The sequence below is a fragment of the Microtus pennsylvanicus genome, chromosome X, assembly GCF_037038515.1.
Source record: "Microtus pennsylvanicus isolate mMicPen1 chromosome X, mMicPen1.hap1, whole genome shotgun sequence".
Taxonomy (NCBI): domain Eukaryota; kingdom Metazoa; phylum Chordata; class Mammalia; order Rodentia; family Cricetidae; genus Microtus; species Microtus pennsylvanicus.
Window position 1 is genome coordinate 16,236,590 of NC_134601.1, and position 17,987 is coordinate 16,254,576.

Sequence of the window (17,987 nt, forward strand, 5' to 3'; positions counted from 1 at the left end):
AAATGAACTAGCAGCCTCCAACAACACCTCTGCTCCATGCTTTTGTGGCCTTCCACCCACTTGTGCCCTTTGCCTTCCTACTGCCTCAGTCTGTATTTTCCTTGGAGTTCAGTCTTCACTTCTTTCCCAATTTCCAATTGCTTTCCAAAACTATGGCTTCAGGCCCAGTCTTCCTTAACTCATAGAAGATTTGAAAACCTGCAGTGTGCTGACCGTGATGCCACATGCCTGGGTACAGTGGGAGCACAGAAGACACAGTGCCTCCTGCCATGTAAAACTTGGAGTTACAATGGTATAGAGGGGGCATTCCACTCAGAAACACAGCAGTGCCTGGTCACAAGCTGTGAAAAGTGCCGCATGGAAGTACAAGAGTAGGAGGATCCTGGGATGTTGTCCAGAGAAAAGGATGTTTGACAGGTGCTCTAAAGACTGAATGTGAGTTACATGGAAGTGAGGCAGGGCCAGGGAGGCCAGAAAGATCTAAGAGAGTAATGTCTGGGAAAACTCTAAACCAAAAGGAACACTAGCAGGTGATAATGTGATTAGGTGTGGGGACTAAGTATGGTAAGGGATGAGACAGCTGAGGAATGTGGGCCTCGCCAACTCCCTTAAAGATCTGGCCGTTTGTCTTATGGGCCAGTATGACCTGAACTTGATACAGTCCTTGTGCTGCAGCATCCCAGTTGCTAGAATTATAGGCGTGCTTCATCATGCCTTACTTTTTGCTTTTGATAGTTTATTGTATTTTATTGATTTATTTTTATTGAGTGCTACATTTTTCTCTGCTCTCTTTCCTTCCTCTCCCCTCCCCTTCAACCCTTCCCATGGTCCCCATGCGCCCAATTTACTCAGGAGATCTTGTCTTTTTCTACTTCCCATGTAGATTAGATCTATGTAAGTCTCTATTAGTGTCTTCATTGTTGTCTAAGTTTTCTAGGATTGTGATTTATAGGCTGGTTTTCTTTGCTTTATGTTTAAAAACCTATGAGTGAGTACATATGATAATTGTCCTTCTCTGTGTGTGTTACCTCACTCAAAATAATGTTTTCTAGCTCCACCCATTTTCCTGCAAAATTCAAGGAGTATACCATCATGTTTTGAAACATGTCTGCATTGTAGAATGGCTTTATCATACTAAGTAACATGGGCATTGCCTCACACATTCATAATCATTGTTTTCTTTTTTTTTTGACTGAGAAACAGCATATTCTGTCATCAATTTTCCAGAGTATGTTTGTTCTGGCTACAGTCCCTATGCAGTAGAGTGGATCTTGAATGTATTCTTTGCTTCTGACTGGAATTTTTCATGCTTTAATCAATAGCTTCTTATACATGCCTCCAGGGTTTTGGTTTTTAGCATTTAGTGTTGAAAAGCTTCTGAAATGGTAAGCAGAAGGTGACAGTTTTTTCTGTGCTTCTCTAGAAGTTGACCCGGGCTGCTGTTATGAAGGAAACAATATTGGATGCAATGCAACTAGAACAGTAGCCACTAGAGTGATCTAGAGGAGTTTTTTTTTTTTTGGCAGAGTTGGAAAGAAGTTGACAAATTTAAATTGATTTAAGCAACAGATGTGGAAGAGTGAGTTAGAGGCAGTAAAAAAAATATGTCAAAGTGTTGGAGAAAGGCCTGCTTGTTGGTTCCCGGGCACCCAGCTAGTTTAGATCCAAAATAATCAGACAGAAACTGTATTATTTAAATTACTACTTGGCTCATTAGCACTAGCTTCTTATTGACTAACTCTTACATTAATTTAACCCATTTTTGTTTATCAGTATACGACCACGTGGCTGTGGCTTACCGGCTAAAGTTCCCAGTGTCTGTCTTAGGTGGCAGATCCAAGGCTTTTTCTAATTCCACCTTTCTTCCTCTTATGCTATAGGCCAAGCCAGTTTTCTTTATTAATTAACCAATAAAAGCAACACATAGACAAAAGGACCCTCCCACACCATCAAAGATGACAGGCTTTTAGCTGGACAATAGTGACCACCAAGATAGGAAGCATGGGAAGAAGACATCATTTGATTTTCTGGATGTCCTGAATGTGAAGTGTCTCTATATTGGTTAATATTTATCATATTGTCAAGTCCAGTAGTATATCAAAAGTTTTCTTTCACCCCCCCTTCTCCCCACCTCCAAGTTCTTCACATCTTTCGGCAGGTCCACTATTGTCCATCTGAGATCTGTGCCTCTGAGTCATCTTGGATCCCTCCTCAGGATAGTCATCTCCCTTGTTTTCCCCATCTCCATCTACTCTCAGATCTCCCTGGTCCTCCTCTTTCACTCAAGCACTAGCTTCCGTGATGCTGAGAGTTGGGAGCAGCCCTGTGCTTGCTAGTCCACGGTGTGCAGTGCTGCTCCCTGAATCTTTTTGAAGCCCCAGTGGATCATGTGCTTTTCTGAGAAAGCATTCTGTGGTTATCTCTCAGGTGAACCAGTCCTGCCAATACTCCTCCAGGGAATTCCGGTGCTGCCTCTTAAATCCGGACTATGTGTGTTTATAAAACATCTGGACTGTGCACCTGATGCAAGTCTAAGATATGTCTGGATAGCCAGTCTCCGATCATAGTTATTTCATTCCAATGAAGTTATCACCACATAACTTTGACAGCATACAAACAGTAAGGCATCAGGTTGTCCTTTTCTGGCATCCCATTCCATTTTGTATAGACTCTTCTGCTAGCTTTTGGAACTGGCAACCTGGCATCTTGCTGTTTGGGTTCCTGTTTTTTATTTCCCAGATAGAGCTGAGCCCTAAGACCCAGAAGGGCAACTCTGCAACTTAGCTTCTCAGACCTTAGTGCTCAGTACAGTTTTTCTGCTCTCCCTCACAAGAAAGTAGATGAATGCATTATCTTTGCTGGTTTATCATATTTCTTCTCGACTATTTTAGAAACTACAAGGAATAGAAGCACATGGTTTTTAGTTAGAATGGACCTTTGAGACTCAATATTTAATGATATTTAGAAGTGATGACTCAGGTTTCCTGAGAGTTGGACTAATTTTCCTATTTCTGGATCTTCCTGTTTACCCTGCTGAGTTATCAAACCTAGAACATGTCATTCAGGATGAGCATTGAAAATAGCTTCATTAGACTGTGTGTGGTTTAGGTGAGGGGCTGGCTGGTTCTCCTCATTGCTTTGTTTGCTGCTTCCTGTTGGACCAGGGCAGTTTGAGATCCTCTACATAGCAATTAGAGAACAGCAGTGTTCTCTCTCATAGGCATGGTAATTCACACCTATAATCCCAGAACTTGGGAAGTGGAGACAAGAGGATCATAAGAGTTTGGTGGCAGTCTATGGTACACATAGTGAGTTCCAGGCCATCCTGGGCTGTACAGTGAGACCCTATTTCAAACAAGCAAACAAACGTCTCATCTCACTTTTAAACTTATGTCTTTATTTCTGGGGTTTGGGGAGTACCTGTGGACCACTTGCAGGAATCAGATTCTCTCTTTGTTCCATGTAGATTCCTAAGATGAAACCCTGGTCTTGAGGCTTGTCACTGAGTACCTTTACCCACTGAATCATCTCACTGGTTTTCTCACTTTTAATCTTCCTGCCTTCAAAACAAACAAAAAAAACCTTCTTACTTCCATGTTGATATTAGAACATCAGGCTTTTATGTAACATGTGGTGCATATACTTAGGAGCCAGTTTACAGACACTCATAAATCTCAGCATAGTCCAAGAATATACCATACTTCATGGCAATGCTAATATAGACTTCAGTAAGAAGTAAATAAATTGCAATGTACAGTTATTTATATGTTACTAAATCGGTGTTTTCTCTTTGGGCATTTTGCTTTCAGTCCTGTTGTGAAATGCATAGTATTTCATAGGAATGTATACAACAGCTATTCATGCCTCCTGACAGATGCAAAGACAGAGCTCTGCTAGAACGTACTGATCTGCTCTGTGTGCAGATCACAGTCATGTCTTCCAGATGCTAAGCTGCACTTTACCATCATCAGAGTGATAACAATAACAACTCCCATTTATATTCTGGCTACCACCAGTGGGTACTGTGCCAGGTCCTTTAAATCCATTATCTCAAATCATCACCACTGTACAGATTAGTATGACCTAGAGATAGCACTGACTTATCCAAGTCCTCCAGCTAATAAATGTCAGAACTCGGACTTGAGCCACTTTTGACCGTGTTAAGAGCTTGTGCTATTTTTCTCCACACGATAATAAAACTTACTTTCTTTTTACTTTTTATTTCTAAATAATCACAAGCACGCATGATCTTGTACAAAGCACAGAGAGGTCTCATGTGCTAATCTCCCAGCTGCTGCCAATAACTATATTGTTTGATTGACCAAAGTAATTTGGGAGGCCAGAGAGATGGCTCAGTGGGTAAGAGCACTTGCTTTGTAGGCATGAGGACCTGAATTTGGATACCAGCACCCACCCCAATGCCCATGTAAAAAAATCCAAGTGTGGCTGTGCATATACCTGTAACCCTAGAGTTGCAGGGGAAAGAGGACTCAGTGCAGTAAGAGAACCCGTCTCATGGGAGTAAGGTGGGTGACAAGAGCAGGACACCTGGTGTATTCCTGTGGCCTCTACACACACACACACACACACACACACACACACACACACACACACAAGAAAGAGGGTGTGAGAGGATTTTAGCACAGTACAAACAATACAACAGTACAGTTAACCAGTACATGAATGTTGACAGTTGTGTCTTCATACATTCTGTGTGAAGTACAGTAACCACCATCAGTAATGGAGATATAAAACTGTTAGAGCACCACAAAAGAATCCTTTATACTCATACACTCCTCTCCTCATCTCCTGGTAACTGTGTCCCTGTGCTCAATCCCTGTCTTGTCATTTCAAGACTATTACATAGTCAGATATGGTGGCACAGGTCTGTAGTCCCAGCACTAGGAGGATGGGGCAGAAGGATTAGAAGTTCAAGGCTATCCTGGACTATAAACAAACTTCAAACAAAAAGAATGGTATATTGTATATATACATACAGAATTGCATAGCATTGTATCTTGAGATTGTCTTTACTTATACTGCAGGATGCACCTAACATTTTTCTAGGTATACATATATTTGTTTCCATGGTATAGATATAACCACAGATTTATAAATTGAATTTCTAGTAAACTCATGACCTAACCATAATTTTGAAGAAGTACTTAGTCTCTTTGTCTTTTATTTTCATTCCTTTTATGTAAGGAGAGGATTTATAAATGAATAGAAAATTTTCCTTGTCTCTCCAAAGGGCGTTTTCAAAGAATAAACATCTGTCTACCTTTAAATTTTTTTGTTACTGTCAATTGCTTAACACACCATTCAAATTTTAGGTTGAATGCTCAGCCCCCAAAATGGGGCATTTATATTACCTGCTTCAAGGCTCAGAGAGCATAACAAAAGAGAGGCAGAAGGAATATGAGTCAAGTGATGGGAAGGAATGCTACAAAATGCTGTCTTCTGGATATAATGTGACCACGGTACCCTTAAATTCACAACAGCAGAGGCTACTTGCACAAGACTTGAGCCCAACAACATTCCATCGGAAGGTGGAGGGACTCTTATGGTCCCATCCCTCCCAGAGGAACAGTTAATAGTTGCTAGTAGAAAAGACATATTCCTCAATGATATTGTCACTGATAAGTTTCTCATGGGCCCGTAAATTACCATACATTTATACTCATATAATCAACTCTAACTAATTTAGAGGTCACAAAAAGTACGTGGAAATAGGAAAGGGACTTGTTCAAAAGAAGTGATTGTTCAGTGTGAGGGGAGAAGGGCAGAGAAGAATATGATGAGTGTGTGTGTGTGTGCGCACGTGTGTGTGTAATTGTGAGAGAATAAATGTTAGCGGGTTTGGCCCCTCGTACCTTTATCCATTTGATTACATATTTTCTGTCACAGTGTATTTTTGATTGTTGTTAATTCCTCTTACCTTATTTGGCCACATACCATAATTATACTAATAGCGACATACTTGTTCTTAAATTGACTGATATTCTCTCTGCTAGCCACCTCTTCCCCCTTACGTATCTTCATCTGTATAGTTTTTGTTTTGTTTTATTATTGCTATAAATTCTTTAGGAGTACAATGATTGGGTCAAAGGATAGGGTACTTTCATGGCTCTTCTTGGTGTATATTTCCAGTCTTTGGCTTGACTATCAACCCATGAAACAAGTGCTTGGGTTCTGGTGAAGAAATAAATTCATGGTAAGAAGACAGAGAAGCAGGTAATACAGTAGGAATCTCTCTTAGGTGCTTCTGCAGAGGAAGAGGTAACTAGAGCCAATTGGAAAAATGAAACTTGTAGAGCCAGAGCTACAGATATCAGAAGAATTTTAGTAGTTGGGAAAGATGGATCATTCTAGGCAACAGGCTTACTTTGAGCAAAGTGCTTAGTCCTAACTGTAGAACAATAGAGAAGGATTCATCTCAGCTGGAAATCAGAGTAGTATATGAGAGGACCTACAGAACAGACTATGAGCAACTTCCCAGGCCTCTGGAATTATAGGTAATGTCAAATGGTTGAAGATGCATTTTGATGGCATACTTGCCTATTGTAATGCTTGCTCTTTCATGTGTGATCTATATCGTACTTTTACTCTTAAATGGCTAATGTATCAAAGGTTTAAAAAATTGAAAGTGTGTGATTATTTTGACATGTTTTTGATGTTTTCATTATACTGATAAATACTGACTTTTGTAATTTTGTCTATTACAGGATTCTTCGCTAATACTTGATGTTCCTTTGGGTGTGATATCAAGAATTGAAAAAATGGGAGGCGCGACAAGTAGAGGAGAAAATTCCTATGGTCTAGATATTACTTGTAAAGTAAGAGATTTGCTACTTTCTTATACAAAGAAAAAGGCAAATTAGTATTGAATAGTAGAAAATTAATATGGGCTTACAAAATAAAAATCATTTCCAAGGGTGATACTACACACCTTTAATTCCAGCCTTGGGAGGCAGAGGCAGGTGGGTTTCTGAGTTCAAAATCATCAAAATCTCTTGTTAATCTCAAACTCTAGGCTTGAGTCTTCCCTTGTGAGTTGAGATTTTAGAAAGTGCCTAGGGAAACAGTTCCCATACACGGGGCCTCCTGTAGTCAAGACTTCCTCGAAGAAATGGTCAGCTTATTAACTTGCTGGGGCAGAAGAAATTTTTATAGATAACATTTCCTAAATCTTAGTTCACTCTGCTTCTCCTCAGGTGGTCAGTTTGTGTAATCATAGGCCTATCCCATGGAGTTGACTAATATTATCCTCCCAGCTACTTGTAGTTCCATTGATTACCCTCATGTGCATCATTTTTTTCTTCCTTTTAAATGCTAGTTGTAAGTTCATAGGAATAATAAGATTGAGTTAAAAGTAAATGTTTTCCTGGCTCTTTATGGCACCATGTATCACCACCGCGACACCTTCATGAAAGGAAAGAGGCATAGAAGAGATTTTGCCCTTTGTAAGCAGGATGCCTCCTAACTCTAACCACCATTTTCAGTGGCAGTGGCCTAATATTTTATTTGGGGATGATAAGTGGGAAAATTAGTTGTGATAAGGTTTAGCCAATTGTTACAGTAGAAAATTATTGAGCATCTGTGTTCACCCTAGCACATAGTAGGAACTTGACATTCTTTCCTGAGCACAACCCTCCCAGACAGATGTGTAGATGGAGAATTTTAGAAGAGTTAGGGAGCCCTGCTGCTATGGTACAATGAAGGGCAAAGCTGAACTCCAAATATGCAGAGGTAACCCTTTTGTGATCAACAGTTAAGTTTTCTAGCAACCTGATTTCCATGTACTGGGTATCAGAAGACCACTATTTATAGTGTGGTGCTCAGTTCTAAAAAGAGCTAGAAGTAATTTGGAGGCCATCTGTCCCAGTAGATCTCAAATGTGCACATCAAGACATCCAGAAAGCTTTTGAGAAATGTAGATCTTTGAGTTCTGGTGCAGAGCTGACTCTAAGGTATACTCTAAAGGTCAGGACTCGGAAACTGTCCCAGGTAACAGCCAGACATCTTGATACTACAGGGGTCATTGCACTTTTAGAAAAAGGTCCAGATAGCAAATATTTTAGGCCGTGGAGAGTTACATGAGATATCTGTTGTATATGCACCTGTATGTTTTGGAAAGTAATGTTTTTGTCTTAAGGACTATGCAGAGTGGCCTGGCTGAAGGTGCTGAGTCTTGAGCACTCCAAGCCCGTTATTCTGTATGATAGGGGAATGAAGCCTTCACAAAGTGTCATAACTTGCCTTGGTATTGCCGAAGGCCAATGAAAGAACCTGTTTTAAAGCCTAAGTCATTTTCTAGTCTCTGGTGCTATAATTTCTAAAAGCTAAACTCCTATACTTAGTTTGCATTGTGACTCAATACACAATTTTCCTCTCCAGTTTGTAAGAGATCACCATGGATATAAGCAACTAGAATCCAAAGGAGTACTCTTGCCCTGAGATTCTTCACTATGCCCCACCTCAGCTGCTTTTATTTCTGTTGAAATATGACATGTTTTCCTATTCTTTTTGCCATCCCAGCTACTGGCTACTGTGTAAGGCCCCGAAGTATAGAGATTTATTTTGAAGAAGGGTCTTTGCATTTTGTGTGAAAGGAAGGGGTATTATAGTAAATCCTCAAGGCAGTGTGGTTGATAATTTGATGATATTGAAGTGACTGTCATTCCAATAAGGTTCTTGCTTGCCTCATCAATAGGAAAATTTATATTTAAATATTAATCTGTAGTAATATGGAGCGCGGGGCTGCGTCCCCAACACCCCAGCCGCCTGCTTGGCTAGCTTATGCTCCGAAATAACAACACACAAACTGTATTCATTTAGACACTGCTTGGCCATTCTGCTCTAGCCCTTACTGGCTAATTCTGATATCCCGACCAACCCATCTCTAATAATCTGTGAGCACTGGTCTTACCGGGAAGATTCTAGGTAGGAGCTTCATCGCGTGTGTCTGCCCAGGAGCCGGGAGCATGGTGTCTCTCCTGAGGCGTCTGCTCCCGAGAGGAGAGCTGTGGAATCTGACCTCACTTCCTCTTCCTCTCAGCGTTATGTTCTGTTTACTCCTCCCACCTGTCTTCTAACCAATGAAATGGGCCAAAGCAGTTCCTTTATTAGCCAATGACCTTCCTCCATCATTAATCCCCCCAAATGAATAAGACAGAGTATACTCTTAAACAACTTAGGAATAGTTTTCCAGGAAAAAATTACATATGTCAATTTTTTAATTGACCTTTGCCTCAAACAGATAAGGCCTTATAGTAGTGTTATAAAACATTTTTAAGGCATGGTTTTATGTCATTCAAGCTGGTTTCGAACTCCTATGCAGCCAAAGCTGGCCTTGAACTCTCAATCTTCCTCCATGGTACTGAGATTATAGGCATATGCCACTTAACCCAGCCATAGCACAACCTTTTAATAAAATTACCTCCCAAGAAACACTGATGTCACAAAAGGCACATTCCATTTTCTTAGTAGTAGACCTGGCATGGATATAAGAGTAGTCTGCGACAGTGGGGTAAACACTGTCCTGTATCATAGATCATCCTGCACCTACAGTTGATAATCAACTGCATTCTCTCCCCAAATAAGGATCCCTACACTTGGCTGTTTTAGCGGTGTACATGTGGCTGTCACTCTTCAGTAGCAACTTGCATAGAGTAGCTGGTTCCAATGGACCTTATACAGGCACAGGAGAGAAGGTAGTTGTGGATATGGGAATTATTACCCTGCAAGCCCTCTACCACCTCTGATAACAATTTAAAGACTTTTTGTAAACAGCAGGGCGAACAGTAGTACCAGAGAGTCCTCTTGATCTTTTCTCCCAGTTCTACTTACTTGGTTTAAAGACAGGATAGTATATTGAAGTAGTGTAAACGGAGCTTTTCTCTGTCCTGCCCTGTCCCACAAATGCTTCTAAATAATCACTCAGGGGCTTAATATTAATTACAATTAATTAATTCGTTCAGGCTTTTACTAACTAGTCCTTACATTTAAATTAACTCATTTGTATTAACCACAAGACCATGGCATTACCAATCTGCTGGCATCTTGATTCTTGGGAGGCTGGCTGGTGTTTCCCCCCCAGACCCCACTCTTCTCCTCTCTGTATTTTCAGCTTGACTTTCCCACCTGGCCTTATTCTGCCTTGCTATATGGCAAAGCAGATTCTTTATTAACCAGTGAGAGGAATGTGTATTCACAGCTTATAGAAGGATTATCCCACAGCAAGGTAGATAGTCACATGTTTTCTTTAGTAATAATTGAGCCACTGAGTATCTCCATAAGATCCAGTTGGTAAGCACGTTGAGTCTAACAGGGAGTCTCTTAAACTACAAGGCTCTTTCCTAGTTACCCTTCCCTGATGAGTCCAGCTGGAAGTAACCAGGTATGACTTAGTGTATGCTCCTATTTATGTTCCAGACTAGATGATCTGCTGCCTGTGAATCATATGCCTTGTTCACTTCAGTTTTCTTTTTGGTCAGAAAGGTCTTTTTACTGTAATTGCATCTGAATCAGATGACAGAAAGTGGCTAGAGTCATTCATGCTTTGACATGTAAAGGGTATTCCTCTGAGTCACTGGTGGATCACAATGAAGATTGATTTGGAAATGGTCTAATTTGGAACAGAGTGGTTAGGAAAATGATGTTGTAGTACTGCCAGTGCCCTGTGACCATTAGAAGGAAAGTTTCTTACAGGTCCTTGTGGCCCGACAGCTAGCAGCTATCTAGTGTTCTACCTGGGGCTGCTTGGAAACCTGTTTGATGTATCTCATTCGATTGAAACGACATTTCCTTTCATGTGATTATCATGTACCAACAACTAATATCCCAAGATTTGGGGGCATATGATATAAATTGACTTTTGGACTTTTTCCAGTAACACGCTTTTAGTATGGGCCTGAAATGTAACAGGGTGGTACAATGTATTCCTGGCATGCATGAAATCCTGGATTCTACCTCAGTGTTATAAAAATAAAAAGAAATAAAAAAGGAAACATAAGATCCTGGGGCAGGCAAGGCTCAGTAGCTGCCATCTGCATTTAGAATGACTGATCTCAGGTCATTCATCGGCGGTCTTGGATGGAGTCTTCTTACTTTACTTGCCATTTGGATTATATATGATAAAGCCTTCTCTGGCCCTTCAGACTGAGGAATTGTGAAGCTTAAATTTATCTCTGGGTTGGAAAGATGGCTCAGCAGTCATCAGTGCTTGCTGCTCTTGCAGAGGATGAGTTCAGTTCTTAGCGTACACATTAGGCTTCCTACCACCACCTCTGACTCCAGGGCATCTAATACTATGCACATACACATAAATAAAAGTAGAACAAATCTTTTTGAAAAGTATTATTGATTAAATAAACAAAAAAATCTCTTTGTAAGATATGAATATTGTAAGATGGTAGGGGCTAGGTCTAGCTCCCTCCTTAGATAGTCCCAGAGTCCATGATTGATTGTTTTGAACAAAAATAACATATAAAACATTTATTCTTAAGAGAGGGCCAAGAGGTGAGTAATCACCCACCCAGCTGCACACCAAACTCTCTGGGCCCTCAGTACCAGAGCAAAACCCCTGCCCCTCCCCCACCTGCCACAGCTTTTCTAGCCAGCAGACATCCTTCCTGCAGGTAGATTGCTCCAACACCCCACCCCATCGATTAGACTCTGTAAGCTATAAGTCCATTCTACCCCTAAACCCTCTTATCCTCCCGCGACCTCAAAGGAACTCTGAAGCACAGGCTGTGACTGCACAGAGTGCACCAAGAGAGCGGGCTAAGAGAGACCTCAGTGGCTCCCTGACACACAGACAGCGACAGTACGGGGCAGACCAAGAACAGCTCCCAAAGACACAGAAAGCCACTGCTAGGATTGGAACAAGAGGCGAAGACACTGCTGGCACCAATTGGAGGAAGAGATGGGTACAGGTGCTAATGAAAGAAATCATTCAACAACCTAAAAAGCAGCATTGTAACACCAGAACCCAGTGGCCATACAACAGGAAGACCTGGTCATCCTAACCCAGAAGAAGCAGGAAAAAAAAAACATTTTAAATATAATTTTGTTAGGATGATGAAGACTTTTAAAGAGGAAATGAAAAATTCTCTTAAAGAAATGGTGGAAAAGAAAAAAAATGGAAGAAATTAACAAATCTCTTAAAGAAAACCAAGAAAAACACAATCAACAGGTAATGCAAACAGTTCAAGACTTGAAAGAGCAATAATCAACTTCATATGAAAAAGCAAAAATCCCAGAATATCCAAAGGAATCTTGTACAATAAAGGAACTTCTGGAAGCATCACCATCCCTGACATCACGCTCTATTATAGAACTACAGTAATGAAAACAGCTTGGTATTGGCATAAAAACAGAAAGGTTGACCAATGGAATCTAATCAAAGACCTGGATATTAATCCACAAACCTATGAACATCTGATTTTCGACAAAGGAGCTAAAATTAAACAATGGAAAAAGAAAGCATCTTTAACAAATGGTTCTGGCATAACTGGTTGTCAATCTGTAGAAGAATGAAAATAGATCCATTTCTATCCCCATGCACAAAACTCAAGTCCAAATGGATTAAAGACCTCAATATAAATCTGACCACACTGAACTTGATAGAAGAGAAAGTGGGAAGTATCCTTCAATGCATGGCCCAGGAGAACACTTCATAAATGTAACGCCAGTAGCAGAGACACTGCGAGCAACAATAAATAATTGGGACCTCCTGAAAATGAGAAGCTTCTGTAAAGCAAAGGACACAGTTAATAAGACAAAAAGGCACCCTACTGAATGGGAAAAGATCTTTGCCAACTCAACTTCAGACAAAGGACTGATCTCCAAAATATATAAAGAACTCAAGAAATCAAACATCAAAATACTAAATAATCCAATTGAAAAAACAGGGTACATAACTAAACAGAGATTTCTCAACAGAAGAATCTCAGATGGCCAAAAGACACTTAAGGAAATGTTCAACATCCTTAGCCATCAGGGAAATGCAAATCAAAATGACTCTGAGATACCATCTTACACCTGTCAGAATGGCTAAGATCAAAACATCAATGATAGCTTATTCTGTAAGGTGAAGGTTCACTCCTCCATTGCCAGTGGGAATGTAAACTTATACAACCACTCTGGAAATCAGTATGGTGGTTTCTCAGAAAATTAGTAATCAACCTACCTTAGGACCCAGTAATACTACTCTTGAGCATATACTCAAAGGATGCTCAGTCATACTGCAAGGACATTTGTTTAACTATGTTCATAGCAGCAGCATTTGTTTTTTATTTTTATTTATTTAAAAAGGAAAACAAACTATCTTTTTTCATTATACATACCAATCCAAGTTCCCACTCCCTCCCCTCCTCTCCTTCCCTCCACACACCCTCCCACCCCACCCCCATCCACTCCTCAGAGAGGGTAAGGAACATTGCTTTGGAGAAGGACCAAGGCCCTCCCTACTATATACATGCTGATCAAGGTATCATCCAAAGAGAATAGGATCCCAAAAAGCCAGTACATGCAGTAGGGATAAATCCTGGCCCCCCAGTATGCCCCAGCTATGCAGCTGTCAACCACATTCAGAGGGACTAGTATGGTCCTATACTTGTTCCTTCCCAGTCTGGCAAGAATGGTGAGCTCCCATTAGCTCAGGTGAACTGTTTCATTGGGTGAACTAATCATGGTCTTGACCTCTTTGCTCATATTCTCACTCCTCCCACTCTTCAACTTGACTTTGGGATAGCAGCAGCATTTGTAATAGCTAGAAATTAGAAACAACCTAGATGCCCCTCAACCAAAGAATGGATAAAGAAAATGTGGTACATTCACACAATGGAATACTGCTCAGCGGTAAAAAAACAAAAAAAACAAAACAAAGAAAAAACAATGCCATCTTGAAATTTGCATGCAAATGGATGGAAGTGGAAAAAACCATCCTGAGTGAGATAACCTAGACTCAGAAAGATAAGCATGGTATGTACTCATAAGTGGATACTAGCTGTCAAGCAAAGGATAACAAGCCTATAGTTCAAGACCTCAGATAAGCTAAGTAACAAGGAGAACCCTAAGAGAAACATATTTAGATCCCTCTGGGAAGGGAAATAGACAAGATCTCCTGAGAAAACTGGGAGCATGAAGATGGAGAGAGAAGGAGGAGTGAAAGGGAAAGGAGAGGGACTAGGAGAACTTGAGGGAACAGGATAGTCAAGATGGGGAAAGAACGGAGACAGAGAGAAGGAAAGAGCTAGAGGGAGCCATTATGGGGCTATCAAGAAACCTGGCACTAGAGAAATTCCCAGGATGACCCCAGCTAAGACCCTAAGCAATAGTAGAAAGGGTGCCCAAACTGGCCTTGTCCTATAGTCAGATTAATGACTATCTTAAATGTCACCATAGACCCTTTATCCAGCAACTGATGGAAACAGCGACAGAGACCCGCAGCAGAGCACTGGACTGAACTCCCAAAGTCCAGTTCAAGAGTGGAGGAGTGAGAATATGAGCAAAGAGGTCAAGACCATGATGGGGTCACCCACTGAAACAGTCTACCTGAGCTAATGGGAGCTCACCAACTCCAGCCTGACCAGGAAGGAACCAGCATAGGACCAAACTAGTCCCTTGGAATGTGGGTGACAGTTGTATGGTGGGGGCAGACTACAGGGCCACTGACAGTGGACCATGACTTATCCCTACAACTTGTACTAGCTTTTTGGGAACCCATTCTCTTTGGATGGATACCTTGCTCAGCCTAGATATAGTAGGGAGGGCCTTGGTCCATTCTCAAAGCAATGTGCCTTACCCTCTCTGAGGAGTGGATGGGGTGGCATGCGAGGTAAGGTGGAGGGAACAGGAAGAGGGGAGGGAATGGGAACTGGGGTTGGTATGTAAAATGAAAAAAAGATAGTTTTTAAAAAAGTAAAGTAGAACAAAATTGAAAGTTCAATACAGAAAAAAACATTCATTCTTAAAAATAAGATAGAATACTCTATTTAATACAAACAGATTATTTTGATTCAGTTTAAAAGTCTTTCTTGCCTATTAAAGATATGTATGTGGGGAGCCGCCATTAAAATATGGTTTTGAATCATTAATTTATAGTTCCTGAGAGTAAAGTAATATCTAATGTGGACTACATTAATGTGGCTTATATAGAACTCTGTGAAATTAGAATTGAATAATAAAAGTTTATTACTTATATTGCTTGTATGAGAACATAAAGTGCCAATCATTTAGGGAGAGAATGTTTGTGTTTTAATGACACATTTAACAATATTGAGATTATATTTGATAGCAGGTACTCTTGAAACTTTATGTGACTTAAGTAATGTTTAATAATTAAAAGTTCCTGGCAAAGCAGTGAACATAGGGGTGGAGAGTGAATGGGCAAAGAACAAGGCATGGTTGGGTGTTTTTTTTTTCTATAATGTGTTTCTGCTGTCTCATCCTCAGCACTTTGGTTTGGAAACAGCCTCATTTCTGGCGAAGTGGTTAGTCTTTACTTTCTTGGCTACAGTGGAACTATCTCCAGTTCTTCTCTAACTTCAGAAGTCAAGATATAGAAAAATGTAATTTTCTTAGTAGTCTAGATAAATCACCCTTATATGTAAGTGAATCTTCTCCCTTAATTGAAGAGTTCTTTTGCTAATTATGTTTTTCCTTGAAGGCTCAACTCTGCTTTCTCCTTTGCCTAGGATTTGAGAAACCTGAGATTCGCATTGAAGCAGGAAGGCCACAGCAGAAGAGATATGTTTGAGATCCTCACAAGATATGCCTTTCCTCTGGCACACAGTCTGGTAAAGTCCAGGGCTCTCCTAAGCACCCGCATTCTCTGTAGGGTCTCCTCTGTGAAAACTGCCTGTGCATTGGGCTTCTCTTTTCTGGATTCACTGCTTTGTGTTTTCTGGTGTAGCACATTTTAAATATGATCTACTTAGTTCCAGAAGGGTCTCCCTCTGCTAGTATGAAATAGCCTGGAATCCTCTTGTGCTTTCCAATCAAAAGTGTACCCTCTAAAACCTAGTCTGTGATAGTAAGAAAATAAAATACCTTAGAACAGTACTGTTAAGTCTCTTCCCAGAATTCATCGCTTTCATTTTGGTGCTAACAAGCAAAGTAAGCCAGACTTTTGTGGCACAAGTTCAAAATAGGAACAAATCCACTGAACCTAAGATCATTTAAACAAAAACATATTTCTCTCTCTCCTCACCTCTCCCTTCCTCCCTTTCTTTCCCTGTCCCTCCTTCCTCATCTATGTCTGTGTGTGTGTGTGTGTGTCTGTCTGTCTGTCTTTCTCTGTGTGTTTCTCTCTCTGTCTCTGCAGCTGTTCCTCCCTCCACCCATCCATCCTTCCCTCTTTCCCTCCTATGAGACAGGGTCCCATGTATCTCAGAATGGCCACAAACTTTCTATGCATCCAAGGATTGCCTTGAGCTTCTGATACTCCTGCCTTCACCTCAACTGGGATTACCAGCTTGTACCACCATGGCTGGTTTCTGTGAGGTTTGGATGGAGCCCAGGGCCTTATGCATGCGAAGTGAGCACTCTACTAATTTGACCTGCATATGCCTAGGCTAACCTGAGATTCATGATCATATTACCTCAGCCTCCTGAGTGCTGAATGACAAGTGTCTGTCACCAGGCTCAACTTCTTTTTCCTACTGCTATACCTTGCTGGCATCCTCTTATCTCTATCTTCCTCCTCTGCTTCAATCTCAGTAAACTTAGAGGTGAACACTCATTGAGGGGAGAACAAGGAAAAGAAATAATTCTTTTAAAATGTATAAATAGTTTTATTAATTAACTATTTTTTAAAATGAGGTCTTATGTTGAATGAGCTGCGGGCCGCTTCCTACCGCCTCCCAACTCCCGGCCACCGGCTAGCTTTATACCCGAAATAATAACACGGAAATTGTATTCATTTAAACACTGCCTGGCCCATTATATCTAGCCTCTTCTTGGCTAACTCTTACACCTCGACTAACCCATTTCTAATAATCTGTGTAGCACCAAGAGGCAGTAGCTTACCAGGAAGATTCTAGCCTATGTCCATCTTGGGTCGTAGCTTTATCGTGTCTGCCCTGGAGAGGAGAGGCATGGCATCTGCCTCACTTCCCTTCTTCCCAGCATTCTGTTCTGTTTACTCTACCCACCTATGTTCTAACCTATCAGGCCAAGCAGTTTCTTTATTAATTAACCAATGAAATCAACAGATTGATATATGACACTCCCACATCAGTCTTATGTAGCCCAGGCTGACCTAACTTCACTATATAGCTGAGAATGACTTTGAATTTCTAATCCTCTTGCCTTTACCTCCCCAGTGTTGGTCCCGTTACCTTGTCTGGTTTATGTGGCACTGAGGATCAAACCTAGGGCTTTGCTGTATGTAGGAGACTGGTTGAAGTGTGAGGAAGCGGGATCATACCACCAAATTGTCATGTATTGTTTTTCTCTGTTTCTTTTTTGTGCTATTTCATATGTTGTCATGGTAGGTTGCTTTAGTTTGGTTTTTTGGTTAGGATGTTTTTTTCCTAGTGAGACAAGACATTTCTCTCTCTGGATCTTATCACCAGCAGTTTTTGGAGTCACTGGAAATGCTTTCCTGGTAGAAGGGAGAAGCCATCAGGAAGATCCAATGAGTGCTCTTACATTAATGGCAGATGAAAATATGATATGTTTTAGGGATAATTCTACCAAAGTTTTCTATATTTCTCATCAAATGAGACTTTAAAAATGTTTCTTTGTAAATATTTTTAACTTTATTAGAATAAATATTTTATAGCAACGGATCTTTTAAACTGTCATGAACGTGAGACTGAAATTGTTTTTTTTTTGTCAAGAAACATGTTGTATCTTGGTTTATGCACATCTATTTTTGTATTATTAGAAATTTAAGAAATAGCTCACAAACAGGTTTGAAAAAGCTGAAGCCCTATTCCATCTTCCTTCCAAATCTTAAGCCATCATCTTTCTCTTTT

At 40.6% G+C, this 17,987-nt stretch overlaps 1 protein-coding gene across 3 annotated transcripts in view; it reads left to right on the plus strand.

Annotated features, from left to right (window-relative positions):
• Positions 1–17,987, plus strand: part of Mtm1 (myotubularin 1) — a 128,855-nt gene that overhangs the window by 37,290 nt on the left and 73,578 nt on the right. For all 3 annotated transcript variants that reach the window (XM_075957591.1, XM_075957594.1, XM_075957593.1), the window contains exons 5-6: positions 6,726–6,836; positions 15,702–15,803. In XM_075957591.1, the coding sequence (XP_075813706.1) occupies positions 6,726–6,836; positions 15,702–15,803 (213 nt within the window). The remainder of the gene's footprint in view (positions 1–6,725; positions 6,837–15,701; positions 15,804–17,987) is intronic.